The 18673-nt window shown below is 35.8% G+C and overlaps 1 protein-coding gene across 4 annotated transcripts; it reads right to left on the reverse strand.

Moving 5' to 3' along the window:
• Positions 1 to 9500: 9500 nt before the first annotated feature.
• Positions 9501 to 13965, reverse strand: LOC115725822 (axial regulator YABBY 5). 4 transcript variants are annotated; one of them, XM_030655463.2, is made up of 8 exons: positions 13849 to 13965; positions 13662 to 13741; positions 12487 to 12609; positions 11318 to 11429; positions 10900 to 10948; positions 10671 to 10746; positions 10476 to 10544; positions 9501 to 9755 (listed from the first exon to the last, which is right to left on the reverse strand). In XM_030655463.2, the coding sequence occupies exons 2-8, from the start codon at positions 13737 to 13739 to the stop codon at positions 9708 to 9710; spliced, it is 555 nt and encodes a 184-aa protein (XP_030511323.1). In that variant the 5' UTR covers positions 13740 to 13741; positions 13849 to 13965; the 3' UTR covers positions 9501 to 9707. The 4 variants fall into 4 exon arrangements, with proteins under 4 accessions (XP_030511323.1, XP_030511322.1, XP_030511325.1 ...); XM_030655462.2 differs by having other exon boundaries at positions 13662 to 13959; XM_030655465.2 differs by lacking the exons at positions 13662 to 13741; positions 13849 to 13965 and adding an exon at positions 12857 to 13166.
• Between the last annotated feature and the right edge of the window lie 4708 nt (positions 13966 to 18673).

Genomic DNA, 18673 nt, shown 5'->3' on the forward strand with positions numbered 1-18673 from the left:
AAAATAACTTTACACATATACATACATATCTAGGTTACACATTATGCGTTACAGAGAGATTGTGACAAAAAATAACATAGCTTTTTCATGGAAAGATACGTAACACAAGGAAAATTATCCAAAAAGTCGTAAACCTATTGCACTTTTCCTAATTCAGTTCTAAACTTTTTAGTTTTTCCAATTGAGTCCTAAACATTTTTACCTTTTGCAAATTGAATTCATTCGATTAATTTTGGCTAGAAATTGCTAACATGAAAATCGAAACATGACATGGCCGGCCTAACGGGGATAATTTTAATAATATTTTAATTTTTTTCAATTCTTTTCTTTCTTTAGTTTTTCTTTCTTTATCCTTTTTTTTTTTTTAATTTTCTTTGTTTTTATTTTCTCGGTAGTTGGTGAGGGTCTCGGGCTCTCACCGACCGTGAGTGAGGGCTGCAATGCCCTCATTGGTCGTTGGAGAGGGCCTCGGTGCCTTGCCGATTGTGGGCGAGGGTCACGGTCCTCACCCTCGCCCGGTGCTTGACAATCCTCGCTAGCCAGAGAAAAGAAAAATAAAGAAAAGGAAATAGGAAAAGAAAAGAAAAGAAAAGAAAAGAAAATAATAAAAAAATTGAAGGATATTAAAATACTAATAAAAATTATCCATGTCGGCTTTGGCCGTGCTACGAAGGATGGTCTACATTCAAGTAAGGTATTTTTGATCAAAATTGGCTGGATGGACTCAATTGTGAGAATATGAAAATGCTTAGAACTGAATTGACAAAATTAAAAAGTTTAGGATTGAATTGACAAAAGTACAATAAGTTTAAGATTTTTTGGATAATTTCCCCATACTTTATGGATGGGGAGAACCAACTTCAAGGTTTTCTTAGGCATGCAACTTGCCCTTTTTTCTTGTTCTATGAAACTTTACCTATGTTGTGTGCATCCTGATGCTTTATGTTGCATTCTTGCGCGCTCAAAAAGTATGCTATTTCAAGGAAGACAAATGTTTTCTTTAGATGGCACATGAGTTGGTTTCTGTGAACTCATTGTTCACCAGTTAGGACTACCCACCACACACCCAATATGGAATTATAGTTAACTAATAAGCAAAATTAAGGAAATTAGCTACACCACAGTAGGAGAAATTTTAATTGGGCAATTTCCTTTATTTAGAATTAGGCCATATTTATAATTAGTTGAGTTCCGGTGAATTTATTCCAATAACTTTGTAGTAAATACATTGGGTAAAAAGTTTTTTTTTTTGGTCGAACATAGGGTAAAAGTTCAATTGAGAATTTTTGAGGAAAAAAAAAGCATAACAAGCCTAATGACCATTTTGTCACATCAATTAATTTCTAGTAAAAACCAGCAAGAATAATACGTTTGGTAGTCAGGATAAAAGTTAGGATAGGATAAAATTTATCTTATCATGTGTTTGGCATCTACCCATGATAGGATAAAGTGGGATATAATATGGATATAGCATGGGTAAAATTATCCCATGGGGGGAGATGAGATAGAGGTGGATATGATTTCTTTTCTTCATGGTATAAAAATTATTTTTCTTGATAACAAACTTCTTAAATTGTAAAATTAAAATAATAATTATATTTAAATTATATTTGAATTCTAATGTTAAAAAAACTCAAAATAACAAAAAAATAATGTTCATTTTTATTTATTCTATTTTTAATTTATATATTAATTTCTTTCTACTTTATTATATATAGTTTATTTACATACATACATACATACATACATACATACATACATACATACATACATACATTACTTATTTTAAGTACAATAGCATAGTTTATTACTTAATAAAAAAAATATTAAGAAATGGTGGAAGGGAATAAAAATAATGATAAAAAATATTTAAAATTAAAAAAAGATGAAGCAAAAGAACCCAGATTTTAAGTGAACATATTCAAACTTGAAAATGATCTTTCTAATTCTCGAAGAATGAGGGTAATGAAATTTAAAAAAAAAAACACTAATATCTCCATCTCCTTCTCATCTATATCTCTGGAGTATGTTGAAGTTTCATAAATCTTTTGTAGATTTTTAATTCACGATAAAACTCTACGAAAATGGCAAGAGAGTCGAAACTTATTCTCTTTCTTAGTTTTTTGGTTTACGTCGAAAGTCTATGAAAGTATAAAGAGAGTCAAAACTCCTTTTCCTTCATAGTTTTGTGGTTCATATTGAAGTTTAACGAAAGTAGCGAGAGCGGCAAAACTTTTCATAGTCGCAAATGTGAATAATTATATTTTCTCTTTCTTACTAGAATCGGTAATGAATTACGAGAGATTCTTATAGTCTTTGTTTATAAATTTTCAGATTCATTTATATCAATATTTTGTAAATACCGAACAACGAACAATATAGGATATGATCATATCCGGCTTTATTACTGCGATTCACCAAATAGTGGATAAGATATACCAAAATCAATGAATTTCATATCATATTCTATCATGTCCAATCCTATCATGACTAGAAATTCAGACGATCAAACGCAGCCTAAGAACTCACGGCTCCATGTTTTGTTAATGACATGAGGAGGAGAATAAGCCTACGACTCCTCCATGCCGAATAAGCCTTGCTGCGAACCTTGTACAGTTTCATTACATGGAGAATCATGTGTCACATTCACTTTTGAGAAGCAGCCAGGATTCTCTTAATTTGTTTCTGTCCACACACATGAGCACATGCCGAAAATATGCGCGACAAAATCCGCCTCCGATACGTAATAATTCCCCCCTTCGAACCTTGAACGTGGAACCTTACCTAATGCACTTGGATGCGCGGTTTATATTCATCCGTAAGAACGAGTCAAGTTGAAAGTTAGGTGTCCTTGTTATTTGAGAAAGAGGAATTTGCGTTTGAACCTTGTCGATAAATGCTTTTGGATGTGGCAATACGTAATTTGTCAATGCTAATGAAGCTAATGGAAGTAATTGTTCATGATTCGGTTTAATTTGGTTCGACCTATTTTTCTCTCCATATCAAAATCCATACCAAACCATAGAGACAATATACGGGATGTTCAACTCACACGCTCCGATATCAACCGTAACGGCCTAGGTCCACCACGCTTCCGCTGCGCCACTTGCAAGATATTGTCCGCTATGGACACAGTCCTCACGGTTTTGTTTTTTTCGAGGGCCGCTTATACAACTCTAAAAAAACGAGTCTTGCAAATCTAAGAAGGGCCTAGCCATATAAACCATCCAAAACCTCATTCCCTAGGCGATGTTGGATAGGATGTTATATATTTCCCCCCTCGGTGGCACCGGTGAGCACTCGCTGCGGCCCCACACGCTATTGAGAACCCGGCTCGAATACCAATTGTTGAAATATAACGCGGAAGCTAACCAAAATCTTGCAAATAATTCAATGCGAAAAGCCTAGAGAAATAACGAGAAACGATAAAGGACACAAGAGATTATGTGGTTCGGTCCGTATATCGGTATCTATATCCACGGGAGAGCCGGTAAGAACAATCTACTATAATCAAATAATCGTATTTACAATCGCTCAATACGCTCGTATTTCCCACACCTAGATTATATCCAAACCCTAAGTGTTTACAAATAAAACAACTCTTCCAAGTATGACTACGAGCCGAGATGAAAAAAAAAAAAAACAAGAAGACGTATAGAGACGTTTCTTGTAAAGGCCGTCGAAGAGATCTGCACACGGATGGTTTTGTGATTGTGAGTTTTATTATATTCACTTGTGAGTTGTTTTATTTGTAAACACTTAGGGTTTGAGTATAATCTAGGTGCAGGAAATACGAGCATAGTGAGCAATTGTAAATCCGATTCTCCGATTATAGTGGATTGTTTTTACTGGCTCTCCCGTGGATGTAGGTACCGATATTCGGACCGAACTACGTAATCTTTGGTGCCCTTTATCGTTTCTCATTATTTCTCCGGGCTTTTCGCATTGACTTATTTGTAAAATCTTGGTTAGCTTCCGCATTATATTTCAACATCACCAAATCAACCTTATCATGCATCATATATAACAAACATAGTTCTTATTATCGAAGTACTTTCTCTTTTGGGTGGTGTTTTCCTCCTAGGTTTCTTAAACCAGACTTACTAATTGGTAGCACTATACTTAGGTTCTGTTTGTTTCACAAAAAAATAAATGATTTGAAAATAATTTTCCTTAAAATGAACACTTGAAATAATTAGTCAATGAAAAATATATTCGTTATCAACGACGATTTATATGGATTGACACAGTTTAGGACACAATTGATAAAAAAAGAAATTAGGATGCAATTGACACAAGTATAATAAATGTAGAAATCGTTTGGCAATTCTCCCAATTTTTAGCTGGTCAGTGATGGAAGAACTGTTCGGATGCGCTTGTGCGGATTGTGAAACCATGGATGATGTTTTGTTTCTTTCTATACAGTTTACGGCTCATGTTATCCACTTCCCATGTGCACTTCAATGGGATTAGGTTTTGTATTGTCTAAACATCTTTAAATTTCAATTTTCTGCTCCATGGATATTAGTTTTAGATCAAATATGCGGAATTTATTATTCTAGTGTGATTAGATAGGACAACTAAACGAGATGAAACTTTCTCATGTAATTTAAGTTTTCTCAGTTTAAAGATAAAATTGGTGTCTACAAGTTCTCCCCCAAGAGCTACAAGAGATCTTCTATCGGGAAAATTATCCAAAAAGTCTTTAACCTATTGCACTTTTTCCAATTCAATCATAAACTTTTTAATTTTGCCAATTGTAAACCTTTCACCTTTGCCAATTGAGTCCATCCGACCATTTTTTGATGAAAATTACTAACATGAAGCTGACCTTCCTACATGATACATTCAGCATTGACATTAACACTTTTTAAATATTTTTTTATTTTTTTATTTTTCTTTTCCTTTTTGGATCAAAGGGCTAGTAGGGCTGCTAAACACTAATTGAGTGTCGACGACCCCCACTAGCTCTTGGGTTAGGGGTCTTGATGAGGCCGACGAGGTGTCGCGAGCCCACGCAACCATCGCTAGCCCTTGCTGTGGTTGGCGAGGGCCTAGGCAAGGCCGTCACGCCCTTGCCTCGCCAGATTTTGCGAGCCCTCAATGATGCTAGATTTGGCGAGGCATTGTGGTCCTCACCGACCAAAGCTAGAGCAGTAAAGGTTGCTAGTCCTCAGCAACGCTAACCCTTTGAACAAAAAAAGAAAAAGAAAATAAAAAAAAAGATAACAAAAAGGAAAAAAGATAACAAATAAAAAAATAAAAAATAGGCAAAATATTATTAAAAATTGTCAAAGTCGGTGTGACCATGCCACATAGGAGGATCGGCATCAACGTCGGATATTTATTGCAAAAATTGGCCGGGTGGACTTAAGTTACAAAAGGTGAACATGTTTAGAATCAATTGGCAAAATTAAAAAGTTTAAGAATGAATTGGTAAAAATATAATAGGCTTAGCAATTCTTAGACAATTTCTCCATCTTTTACTGGAGAAGATTGAAGGAGCTATACTATTTCTTAATGAATGCACAATTGACACAAGTTTGAAATTGAATTTAAGTGGTATGTAGATGTGTAACTATTCTCTAGGTAAGGAGATATAGATAGGATCTATCAATCCTTAAAGGACCACATGACAAGTTAAATAAAAAATTCCATTTTATGTCCCCATTCTTCAATCATGTGTATCTCACGTGGGGCTACTGAAACCAAAAGATGATGATACATTGAGTGGATAAATGTCGCGCTCTCAGTGCATGAGATGATGTAAATGGTCATGTTTCATTTATGTATTGTGTTATTTACCTAATAATTGATGCAACCAATTCGATTATGTGAGACAAAGCCAGCGTCACATGTAATTCCAAGATGAGCTTAAAACATTCTGCCATTGGAAGTCCTGGAATGGGAATAGTATCTGATCAATGAATTTAGTTGGCTACAAAAACATTTAAGAACAATCCATGTGTCAAAAGTTTTGACTCACTTCTAGACTTTTGTTAAATGCTCGCAAATAAAATGTAATTTAAGTAACTATTGTGTGATCCCATAAATCTTTTGCCAAGATTTCGTTTACACACTTTCAACCTATTCTCAGTTTTGAAGGGCAGATTTGGAGGGAAGAGAAGAGATTCTAGAAAAATGCTTCGAAAACAATCTTTAATTTGAGCGGAGGTAGGAGAACAAAAAGTTTCCAAAATGGGGGTAAATCGGAGAGACTTGAGAGTTTCTCATGGTTTAAGTGGCTTTTCCTTCTTTCCTCCTCATTTAGTTTTGTTCCCCTCATTTTTATTGCAATAACCAAAAAGTCAATCAATTTTCGTTTTTTTTTTTCAATCCGTGGTGATATTTTAAACCGAGAAAATATCAAAATAGTTCTAAATTTATAACATTGATACCATTCAGTCCTAAGCACTTCAATATATTGAACTAATTTAGTACTAAAAATATTTTATATTTGTGTTAATTCAATTTTTTTTTGGTCGGAGTGCCGGTTTAGTTTATCTGATCAATTGAAATCATTGATATAAACGCGGTTGTCATGCGTGGCATGCCTAGCGTTAATGTGGACAAATTTTACAATTTTCAAATAATTTTTTGATTTCTTTGTTAGTTATCATTTTCTTTTTGGCTAGCAAGGGTCACGGTCCTGTTTAGGCCATGCCGGTGGTGGGTGAGGGTACCCAAGCCCTCGCTAGATTCGGCAAGGGTGGTCATCAGCCAGCAATGGTCGAGTGCTCGCATGGGAGAGGGAGGCTTCGCAGCCCTTGCCTGCAATCGGCAATGGCAAGGGCCATGACACTCGTAGGCCAAATGAAAAAAAAAAAGAAAAGAAAAAAGAAAGAATAATAAATATATATAGAAAAAACAGCAAAATTGTAAAATTTGTCCAAACCGGTGCCGGTTGTGTTACGTAAGATGATCGTCGTCCATATTAGCGATTTTCAATAAAAATTGTCTGGATGAACTAAATTAGCATAAATGCAAATGGTTTAGGATTAAACTGGTCTAATTGAAAGGCTTATGATTGAATTAGTACGAATGCAATCAATTTAGGATATGTTTGGTTCTTTTCCCTATTTTTAACCATGTCTCTCTTGTGCATTGCTACTCCAAACATATGTTGGGGGAACATAGCAGAAGCTCTGCTGCCGCTTGTCCGGTGTACACAGCAAAAGCTTTGATATCGCTTGTTGAGAAAGATCAGAAACTCAATTGAAGAAAAACACGCTCTTCTCTTTGAGATACTCTCTACAATATCAGTTAGGAGAACTTCTACATATACAACTGAGAGCACTTGGTTATTTACAGCTTTACAAGAGGGTGGTTCACTCTTCATAGGTCGCTCTTGAGATTAGTGGCTGATTGTTCTGTGAATTAGTGGTTTACTTCCCTAGAAAAATCTAGGATTCATTGGAGAAGAGAGAAGGAGAATCTTCAACAAAAAAAATTCATATCTTTCTTTACGCATCTTTTTTTTTTTTTTGCACCTACTCATACGGGTGTGCTAGTTCACCTAGAAAGCTTTCAAAGCTATCAAATGTGATGTTTGTTGCGTTGTTAGAAATCAAATTGCAATATGACGAATGCTATTCATTTGATCTAGTTTTGATCTTTTACATTTAAGTGTAAAATAATTTAGGACACATTCAACTCTTTTACCCTCCGACCCAAAAGAAAAAAAAAACACTCTTTTACGCGGTTAATAATTGACTACCTTGGTTGATTTCTGCATTCAACTATTGGCCTTTTCGAAACTTTTAGGAAGCTCACACTTTGATTTGTATATAATCCGACACACTCAAAGCGTTTCAATATATTCAGATATTGACATTTAGAAAAATCTTTCAATAAATTTTTTGACGATTACATAAATAGTAAAATTTTGGAGAGAAATTAATAAGCAAAAGTCAAAAGTAGCTGATAAATTGCAACAAACAGGCTCTTCTTTTCCACATTGCTTCTATCAAATACAATTTCTATGCCATTGTTGTCCAAGACATAAATGTGTTTGCAAGAGTTTGCACAATTCAAAGAATATTAAATAACTCTTCTATTTATCAGCTTAAACTTCTCTAAATGGCAGTATTCAATTTAATTTTGAAATCGTATGCCCAAGTAAACTGCATGTTGTGCTACAATCCATCAGTTGAAAAAAAATCATTTTGATGATCACTTGCATTATTATACAGTGGTATTTCTATTTTTTTTAATCATCTTGAGCCAAGGAGGTCTATAGCTTGGTTAAATGGGAAGTTTCGCACAACTTTTGCATAACACAGTTATGATGATTTGGGGACAAGTATATTACAAGTTTTAGAATCTTTTTTATTGGGGGTGAGCATGGGTAGGATGGGTAAGTTCCGGACGTAGACCCTAAAATCAACAATGTTATAACCGATTCCAAATTTTTGGAACCTGGAACCTACCATGTTTGTCCTAGAACCTATTTTGGAACCTACCTTATTTTTTCGGTCCAGTCCAGTGGTCTATCCGAAAACCTAATTTTTTTTTTCTGTTTCATTTTTTCTAGCAAAATAATGAGTGTCAATGAAACGATTCAAAGTAAAAGATGAATAATAAAACTCATTATCCACCAAAAGTAGCAATCCGTAATATGAGTAATATAAATTATAATTCACCAAAAACAGAGGTGAAGCAAGCGAGATTAGGGCTTTTTTTTTTTAACAATTGCTACAAATTAGTTTCAAAACCAATCCGGTTATTAGGTACTTGGAACCGAGAAATTTTGGGAATCGAGCCGGTTCCAACAGGTTCCCAAAATTTAGAACCGATTCCTAGACCTATTTTTCGGGTGGTCGATCTCGGATTCCGGGTAAACCATGTTCAGTTGCACACCCCTATTTTTTATGACAGTCATTTAATTTCGTTAGCTTTTCAAATTTTATTCATTCCTTGCCAGAAACTAACGTGACACTATTTTAAAAAGCCATGTAAAACCAACTTTATCGTTAAAAAAATACCATGTCACCATTTTAGGTAGTCAGAGTCAATGAAGTAACTTGCATGAACGAAATTTGAAAGATAGAGAAGTCAAATGAACGATTGAAAGTCGGGGCACTAAACTTATAAGGTTGAGAACTCCTAGTGAATTCCTCCGCATCCAGAAGCACTTGCAAGAAATAAAAGTACTTTTGAGTGAATTCTATGAAAATTATGTAATGCTGAAAGAGGAATTGTATACGATGGTGCGTTTATTTTAGGAAAAACTTCATGACAATGGAAAATTTTTTCTGGAATTTTTTTTATGGAATGTTTTACTTTTTTCTGGTAGGGGAACTGATTTTCCTAACTTTAAGCATGTATACCGTAAATGATTTTTCTTTGACTGATTATTTTTAGCAAACCAAGTTCGTGAAAGTCTAGAAAATTAATTTGCGAAAATTCTTTCACTCAAACAAACACTTCCTTAAACATACATATATTTCAATCATATCATCACATTCATTTTAAAGTGAAAGATATAGCTAACAAATTGCTGAGGTGAATTTGAACTTTACTTCCAGCCGTGAAATAAACATGAAAGATAAAAGGGGCAAGGACTAACTTGAGAGGATTGCAGTCAAGGGATGTAATCCCTTCCCTACATACTTTATAATAATAATAATACAAAAGAAAAGGTTTGATAGAGAGTCTTCACATCTTGACATGAAATAGGAGGTAGTTTTGAGCAATGAACCACAGGTTCACTTGTTTAGCAGCGCCGCCCTTGACATCAAATGCTTCTCCGAACGCTGCATGGAAGTCAAAAAATAAATAAAATGAGGACGGAATGAGATTGCAAGAAGAAATAAGGTTGATTAAGGACATAAATTGATCAAGCCTTTTAATAAAACTTTACACGTATTCATACCGTGATAATCGGTAGTTGCTAACATGGGCAATATGATAAACTCCATTGGAAGAATTATTGTTAAACAGCCTCAAAGTACTCAAGCTAATTACAGGCCATTTCCAGATGAAACACATGCTTGATTAAATTGAACAGTCACAATATGCAGTTTGATACGTTGAAACTAGTTTGGTGTAAGTTCAGCCAATACAGTTCTGGAAACATACGTAGTCCGTGCATTCTATCTGTGGGGTTCTAACGCCGGCATCACATGTTTGTTGAGTTATTATTATGTCGAGGCTATTTAGAACATATATTGTAGACAACAATTTCCTACAATTATTTTCATGACCATACTAAGTTATCAGCAACAATGAAACAATTAAACATCAAACAAGTTCGGAAAAGTTTCTGCACCAAAGCTCAAGGATTATCTCCTTGATTATGCTCTATGAATGTCATATTGAACAACACACTACTGAAACATAATCTAGGAAACAGTTTGAATACAAAGTATCTACCAAAAACATGAAAAAAACATTTAAGAACGTCTAAATATGCATCGTGAAGCTGGAAAAATAGAAAGAACTGAGCCATTCGTGTATGATAGAGAGGAACTTACATTATCCAGTTTAGCCTGATTGTTGGTGTCTAACATCAGTCCAAAATGAATATGGGGAAAGTGTGCCCACTGGTATAGATAGCAAAAAAAATCATTCAGAAACAAAGTAAATAAAAGAAATTAGACTTTAACATTTTACCCAACAAAAAACGTGTAAAATAACTCAATCTTAACATTGTGAGATGATCAACTCACGTTTTTGGCAGCAGTACTGAATGCTTCCCTGTGACTAATGTCTGGATTACTTGCCTTGATCCTCTGAATCTCCTCTCTGAAAACATCACCATGGTTTTGACCAGAGGACAATAACCAACTATGTCAATAATTGCAGAGAGCTTTTTCTTCTTTCTTTCTTTATCATGGAAAAAAAAAAAAAGGACATTGTTTTAAGCGCATGCTGTGCAGAAGATTTGTGTTTCATTACTTTATGAACTGGTTATAGGCCGACGGTACTCGCTGCCTCTTCTCGGGAGCTGCAAATCCAAGAAAGCTACAACTCATGAGATCACACATTATGACAATATTTTGACTTTATGCAATCAAAACTTTATTAAAACATTCATCAAGTACTTAAAGAAATTGATTTGCAAATTGATCTTTCACTTGGCAAGGATTAACTCATCTACTCGGAAATTATTCACATCATGCGAAGTAGTTGCTTTATAATCAGGGGAGGTCATTTTCTTTTTCTTTTCTTTTTTTCCTCTGGTCGAAAGAACATAAATGCCTTATAAAGGGCAATTTACTCATTGCTCATGTCCAGGGATATTATGAAATGTCGGTAATTTTGGTAGAAAAGCACCAAAGTTTAGGTTGTCTAAGGAGAAAGATTCCAGACTCACGTCGATTAACAACCCTTTGCTCAGTGACGGTCGCCGGTGGTGGTCGCATTGTGATCATGTTATTGCATTTTGAAGATGAACCCATGTCAATCCTGTAATCCTGTCTGGGAGCCTATATAAGAAAAATAAATTTCCACAGAGAAGAGACATTGCATAAGTTAGATGTGATTAGTAGTAGTGCAAGATTAAAGAGAAAAACTCATTGCTTTGGCTATTACATCTTTTTTCCTCACATTTCTGCCGCTATATTTTTGACTTAGAAGTTGAGCTAAGTAAGTCCTTTAAAGAACTCCGCAGGTGAAGAAGGGTAAAAATTTTCACACTAAAGAGTTCTGCTAGTGAGGATGTAAAAAGGTGTCTCCTTTAAGAGAAAAGTTACCTTAATATGTACTAATTGAGGTAAAATGTAAGGAAAAAAAAAAGGTGGGGAGCGAAAAGAAGAGGTCTTAGGAAAGCACATATGGATGGCGTTGACAATATTTTTATACATTTTTCATGTGGGCAATGTCTTTTGAGAGAGTGAGAGCGAGAGAGAGAGAGAGAGTGGTGAAGTGATGTTTTCTGGGAGGGGAGAGAGAAAAAACCGGCATTGAAGTGACTGGTTCAGTCCTAGAATGGTGGCTGTCATTCATAGGAAAGAAAGCAATAACAATTATAAATTATTGCACATAAAACCCAGATTGACAGTCCTTTCAAAACCAGAGGCCAAGCCCTCTCTTTCTTTGGGATCTTAAAAAAACACAAAAAAAAGAAGAGCAAAACCCCATTTCTTGAGACTTGTTTCCATAATAGAGGACGCAGACCTCGTTGAAAAGAACCGATTCTTTTAACTCAAATCCATTCTCAATCAAGTCAAGATTCAAAATATTAAAGAAAAAGAGTACCTAAGAAAACCCTATGGAGGGGGGAAATGATGCTTTTGCCTTGAAGGGGGTGGACAGAAACTGACTCAAAAAAACAACTTCGGCCGCAAAATCCAGCTCTCCTACACAAAAGCTAAAAAAAAAACATAGGTTTTGGTCCTCTGACGGCTGCTATAGTCGCATTTCAGAGACCGAAAAGAATTGTAAACCCTACATCCTCATAAATTTGGACACCCCATCTGGGATGTTCATTTTTTCTCTAAAGGAACCAAGAAGAAGAAGAAGAAGAAGTTATGGGCAACACACCTGACAATCTTGCCAATTAGCGATGGACTGAAAGGCAGCAGCCATGTTGACGGACCAAAGATTTGAGCAGTGGCCGCACCTGATGGTCACCATGTCGAGCAAGCTACTGCATGGAACACTCACCTGCATAATATCCACAAATCACAAGGCCATTCATTAGACAATGAAATTATGTAACCTAGTGAAACTTAATCACTGCCAAGAAAGAAGAGCTAAGGAAGAAAACCCAGATCAGGAAAAGAATTGCTAATTTTCTGGTCGCGATCTGTTCAATTCGAGTTTTTCTTTTATTTTTTTATTTTTTCTGGGTTCTTACTCTTTCAAAGAGTTGAAGAATGAAGATAAAGAGGGGGCCAGGTGAACCGAAAACCTTCTCTTCTCGGTTAGGTTTTTTGCGAGTTCAGTTCAGAGCAAACCCTAAAAATATTAGGTCATGGTGCTTTGGTGGGCATGGAATAAGTAAATGGAAGATTTGAGAAATGGCCTTTCATTTTTTATTTTTTATTTTTGCTCATCTCCTCCGGTGACCTAAAACATTTGCTGAAACAGACTGTGTGAAGCACCCTTCAATAAGAATGGCATCAGATCTGTGTTGGTAAAGGAAAGATAAGTCACAGAGCTAAGAAATTAAGGTGTTTGAAGGAGTTGTCTTCATCAGTTTGTCAGCGTGCGCTTGAATGTTTTCGCACACAAATTGGTTTTTTTTTTTTCTGAAAAAAATAAAACCGTTTAGCTTGCAGGATCAAACAACCCCTCTGTCTATCTCTCTAGGACCTCAAGAAATGACTTCCATTTGACTGAGAAAAGAAGAAAGGAAAGGTACAGCCCGACGATGGAGACGTGACTGCACCAAAAAACAAGGAAGACTCAGAGAGGAAATCAATGAGGTTTTCCATCTCAAGAATTGACGAAACAAAAAACACAGGTGCAATGTTTTTTTTTGGTTTCCCCTTCAATGTTTTTTTTTTTTCAGGACCTAATAACTTGCGCTGCTTTTTTTGGTTTTTTTCCCTTCCAGCTGCTAGTGCTTAGACTCATCGCATACGCAGAAGCAATAAAAACTGCAAAGCAGTGGATGAATCAGAGCTCGCGTGGGACTTAAAAAGAAGTGAAAAAGCAGAATCCCCACTAATAAACCCAGAGAGAGAGGAGACGAGATGAGATGATGATAATACCGCAAGCACAATATTGCAAAAGTTGCAAGGGATGTAGCAGAGCTGTTCTGTGGATGCTGTATCTATGGAGGTTGCCATTTCTACACACGAGAAAAAGGGCAAACTTAAAGCGCCTATAATTGCACAAGAAGAAGAAGAAGAAGATGAAGAAGAAGAAGAAGAAGAAGAAATATGAGTTAGGACTTGCTTCTTGAGAGGTGCTGAGATGTATAACAGCAGTAAAACCTAGATGGTCCTGGGTGGTATAAATAGAGGAAATATTTCAGTAGAAGGAGAGGATCTTATGGAGAGAGAGAGAGAGAGAGAAATTCTATGAGAAAAAGGTAGGAAGAGAAGTGGCCATGGCAGGCAGGAAATGCTGGGTCCAGGAAAAGGGAAAACAGGAAAAAGTTGGGATTTATTGATAACTGGGTTTGGCTAGAGAGAGAGAGTAAAAAGTGGGGGAGAGAGGTTTCAGATATTAGGGCAGGGTTAGGGCTGGAGGAGGAGGAGAAGAGGCTTTGGATCCAATACCATGGACATCTTGTCCATCCAACTTGAATTTACTTCTGAATTCTGATATATTTTTCTGGACATATGGAGTAGTTTCTCATTTCTATAATTTTTCCTTGAATATTTCTGTATCATACAAAAGCGTGGGAAAACAGAATTATTCGACTACAGTATTATAGGCATTCGATCCTGCTTGTAAATGGATTGGGGGTGGGGAGGATAGCATCGTAAGTGCAGAGTTCAATTCCCGCACTCTGCAAAGAAATAGAAAAAAAGTCAAAGAGAGAAATGAGAGTTAAAGATAGGAAAAAAAATACATTATAGCTTTTTCCTTTATGGTGGGGAGGGAGGGTGTAATTTTGTTATTTAACAGTATTTTCTCAATAAATTTGGTTTTAAATAATGTTCTGTACATTGGTTTCCTCAAAATCTTACGAAACAAATAAATAGGTCTTTGGACAAGCTAATAACTAAATCATGCCCAAACATCAAAAGATCTGCATACCTTTGTTTTTGCAAACAAAATGTTTGCATTTTTTGTGAAGTCAATTTTGGGAAAATTACCCAATCAGTCGTAAATCCATTATACAGATACTAATTCAATCCTAAGTTTTTCAGTTTTACCAATTTAGTCGTAAACTTTTATACGAAATTCCGACGTAATCTTTTCGGCCAATTTTTGTCGAGAAAAGGCGACGTGATGGTCCGGTCACCGTCATCCGTCCTACATGGCTCACTGCCACATCGGTGATCTTCGGCGAAAATTGGCTAGAATGACTACATCGGATTTTCGTGCAAAAGTCTATAACTGAATTGGTAAAATTAAAAGTTTTAGAACTGAATAGACATCCGTACAACATGTGTAGGATTGATTGGACAATGTTCCCGGTCAATTTTCTTTTGTGAGGGAAAGAAAAGAAGAGTATTTATGGACATATATGCCCTTTTTCTCAAGCATTTATACTCATGTGTGACCTTCAAGTGAAGCAAAGTATAAGCGACCACACACGCCCTCATCAAACCTGCTTGTTTTTTTTTCTACAGCGGACGAGGGGGGCGACGTTTTGACTCTCCCTGTCAAATAATGCCTCGATGTCGACTGTGTCGAGCAGGAGCCACCCGATGAATTGGGTAATCTTCATTATTATAGTCTGCATTTACTGCCATGTACGTGTGTCTGCCTGTGTCGATCATTGGACCACAAGAATGATTGTTTGTGAAGGGACCCTTCGGAGTCATTTCGATTATGATGGGCGCGAGATTACTGCGTCGCCTTGTTCTGATATTAGATCAAATCGATCACGTACTAATATTTACATAATAGATTAGTTTTAAATCTATGGCCTGTGCGATCTTCTTTGGTACACAATCCACGTCCATCGCCTTTGATTTGGATAGTTGGTTGAGTTATCAAAATAGAATTATTTGTATCGATGGAGGTTGATCGTATGGTATATAAATGGATCGAGTCAGATGCTTTTTCATTTGGTCGGAAATCACGCGTCAAGTTAAATCCTTGTTTATTTTGCAGCATACAAGAAAAAATAGAACATGTTTCACGAATGTTTGGTCGTGTTTGTGATTGGCTTTTTCATCACACACTTCGTATCTAATTTATTTATGAGAAATTCTGCACAAAGATAGAAGAAGATGAAAGAGGATAGAATAACTGGGGAAAAGTGTCAAAAAAGTCATGAACCTATTGTATTGGTACCAATTCAGTCATCAACCGTTTGTATTAGTGTCAATTCAGTTCAAAAACTTTTACATTGAGTCAATTTTTTTCAATTTTGACTGAAAATTCACCGACGTGGGCATCAATTCTCTACGTGGCATGGCCGATCTTGATTTGAATATTTTTTTAATATTTTTTAATATTTTTAAATATTTGGAATAATTTTTTTAATGATTGAGAGAAAAGAAAAATAAGAAAAAAATACCCAAAAAAATATTGAAAATATTTACAAATATTAAAATAATATTAAGAAATATGCCCATCGGTGTCGGTCGTGTCATATAGGACAACTAACGTCCACGTTAATGAATATTCGAACAAAATTGGCTGGAATGACTCAATGCAAAAGGTTTAGGATTGAATTGGCTCCAATGCAAAAGGTTTAGGACTGAATTGACACCAATAAAAGATTGAGGACTGAATTAGCATCAATACAAAAAGTTTATGACTGAATTGGCATCAATATAATAGGTTTAAGACTTTGTTGACACTTTTCCTGAATAATTGAGAGGTTCTGTTTAGCTATGTTGGAAGAGTTCACCAATAAGCGTTATAGGAAAATTATTGGAGGTGCATGCGTGGCTTAGGTGCAGGTCACTTTGGCAATGAGATCACATAGGCTAGGCATATATATGTGGCCCTTCTGTTTATAAGCAAAACAACACTATAGGTAGGTACGAAGTATACTGAAACATAATATTGTTGTCACAAAAATTAATGAAATGTCTTGAATTGGCTTTTCTTCTCAATTGGGTTGGAGCAAAACATGCCTAAAGTAGATAAATGGATTGAGATGCTGATCTAGTTGATCATTGAGAAGGAATCTATGTACTCTCCACATATTTCATCGTGTCCTCGAACCCAAAGTCATTTCCTTTTCGGATCATGGTTTTACTATCTTGATTGGAAGAAACTTCCTCCTCTTCCAACTAGTTTCTGATGGGTAAACTACAAATGTGGACATCACCTGCATTTCTATTTAGTTAAGTTTGCATGTGGATGATGTCGATTTTTGGTAAACCACCAATCAAAAAATGTTTCCTCCGGTGAGGAGTAGAGAAAACTATTGTCATATTTCTTTTCTTCCGAAAAGCGGTGCAATATAATATTTGGCTCTACTAATCCTTACGAGTTCTCTGATCCCAAAAAAAAAAAAAAAAAATCTTTACGAGTTCACCATGTCCATGTCACCCATAAAGTTGCCATTAGTGAAAGACAATATCATCCTAATATTGAAACGACCACGTTTCAACCAAGCGCTTAATCATTCAAAATTAAGGGTTGACGCATTGGATGTCCTTAATTCTTGTGCTTTTAATGTGGAATTCGAAAGACCCCCACCACTCTTAGCACAATATAGGGGGATTCACATATTAACTTGCTTACTAGTAGAAAACACAATTTAAAAAAAAAAACCGAAGCTGATGAATGGAGAGAGGCTACATTTACATTAGGCCAATATGTGATGATTTTGACATGTTAGGCTAGGGAAAATTAGCAAAAAAGTCCTAAATCTATTATAATTGTGCCAATTTAGTCTTAAACCTTTTATTTTTTTTGCCAATTGAGTCCTCAACCTTTTGCATTTGCGCAAATTTAGTCTATCCGGCCAACACCGGTCGACGCCGATATGACAATTTTTAATAATTTTTTTTTTCTGAATTTCTATTTTTTTAAATGATTTTTTCCTTGTCTTTTTTTTAGGGCCGATAGGAGGCCGCCGGCCACCGGCCGAGGCTCGGCGATCTCTACCGGCCACTAGGTGAGGGCTCGCGACCTTCGCCTAGTGGCTAGTGAGGGCCAAGATTTGAGGGAGGGCCAAGATTTGAGCGAGGGCCAAGAGGCTTTGCTAGTCGCGACGAGGGTTGAGACCCTCGCCCAACGAACAACGAGGGCTCATAGGCCCTCGCCCGGTGGACGGTGGTTAGCGACCTCTTGCTAGCCCTAACAAAAGAAAAGAAAAGGAGAAGACGGGAAACGATATTTAAAAAATATATCAAAAAATCAAAAAAACATTGGAATGCAATTAAAAATTGCCATGTCAATGTTGTCCAGCCAAAATTGGCCGGATGACTGAATTAATACAATTGCAAAAGGTTTAGGACTCAATTAAAAAAAGAAAGTTTAAGATTGAATTGGTACAATTGTAATAAGTTTAGGGCTCAATTAAAAAAGAAGGTTTATGATTGAATTGACACAAATGTAATAGGTTTAGGACTTTTTGGTAATTTTTCCCTTAGAATCTATTTGTTTCACCAAAAAATAAATGATTTAGAAAATATTTTCCTATAAATGAACACTCATATCGGTTGAAATAATTAACCAATGAAAAGGAAATTCTCATTCTATTCAATATATGTTTAAACATTTTCGGGGCCGATGAAAAAGTTTTTCGTTCATTTATTTTTTTAAAAGTATAAATAATCATCTTTTGGAAAATGTTTTCTAAATCATTCATTTTCCCCGTAACAAACGGAGACTTAGTATATTGTAGCTTGGTGGTTTGCTTACTTTTGCTACTCTGAAAACCAGCTTAGCTTATAAAATCTCCTAGAGTAGGAACAAATACTCACTTCTTTACTCATAGCTGCAAAGATTCTTCTCTTGCTTTGTAAGCTTCTTCAGAATCCGAAATGATAACAGGCGATAAAGAAGCTCAACAGCTTAGTACGTAAGTGACTAACCCCACCCTATTATTCCGGGATCGAAAGCATGCCCAGAAATAAATAGACTAAAGTGGAACATTGTATCCAACCCAGTATGCTCGCTATCCAGAAAAAGAAAG

Source organism: Rhodamnia argentea, chromosome 4, assembly GCF_020921035.1.
Source record: "Rhodamnia argentea isolate NSW1041297 chromosome 4, ASM2092103v1, whole genome shotgun sequence".
Lineage (NCBI taxonomy): Eukaryota > Viridiplantae > Streptophyta > Magnoliopsida > Myrtales > Myrtaceae > Rhodamnia > Rhodamnia argentea.

Bases quoted from the DNA above. Each gene is read 5' to 3' on its own strand.
- LOC115725822 (XM_030655463.2), bottom strand. From the start codon at position 13,739: ATGGCAACCTCCATAGATACAGCATCCACAGAACAGCTCTGCTACATC. The intron at 10,747-10,899 runs GTAATGAAACAC...TGATGTTTTCAG, and splicing joins GCCTATAACCAGTTCATAAA to AGAGGAGATTCAGAGGATCA. The intron at 9,756-10,475 runs GTAAGTTCCTCT...ACTTCCATGCAG, and splicing joins ATCAGGCTAAACTGGATAAT to CGTTCGGAGAAGCATTTGAT.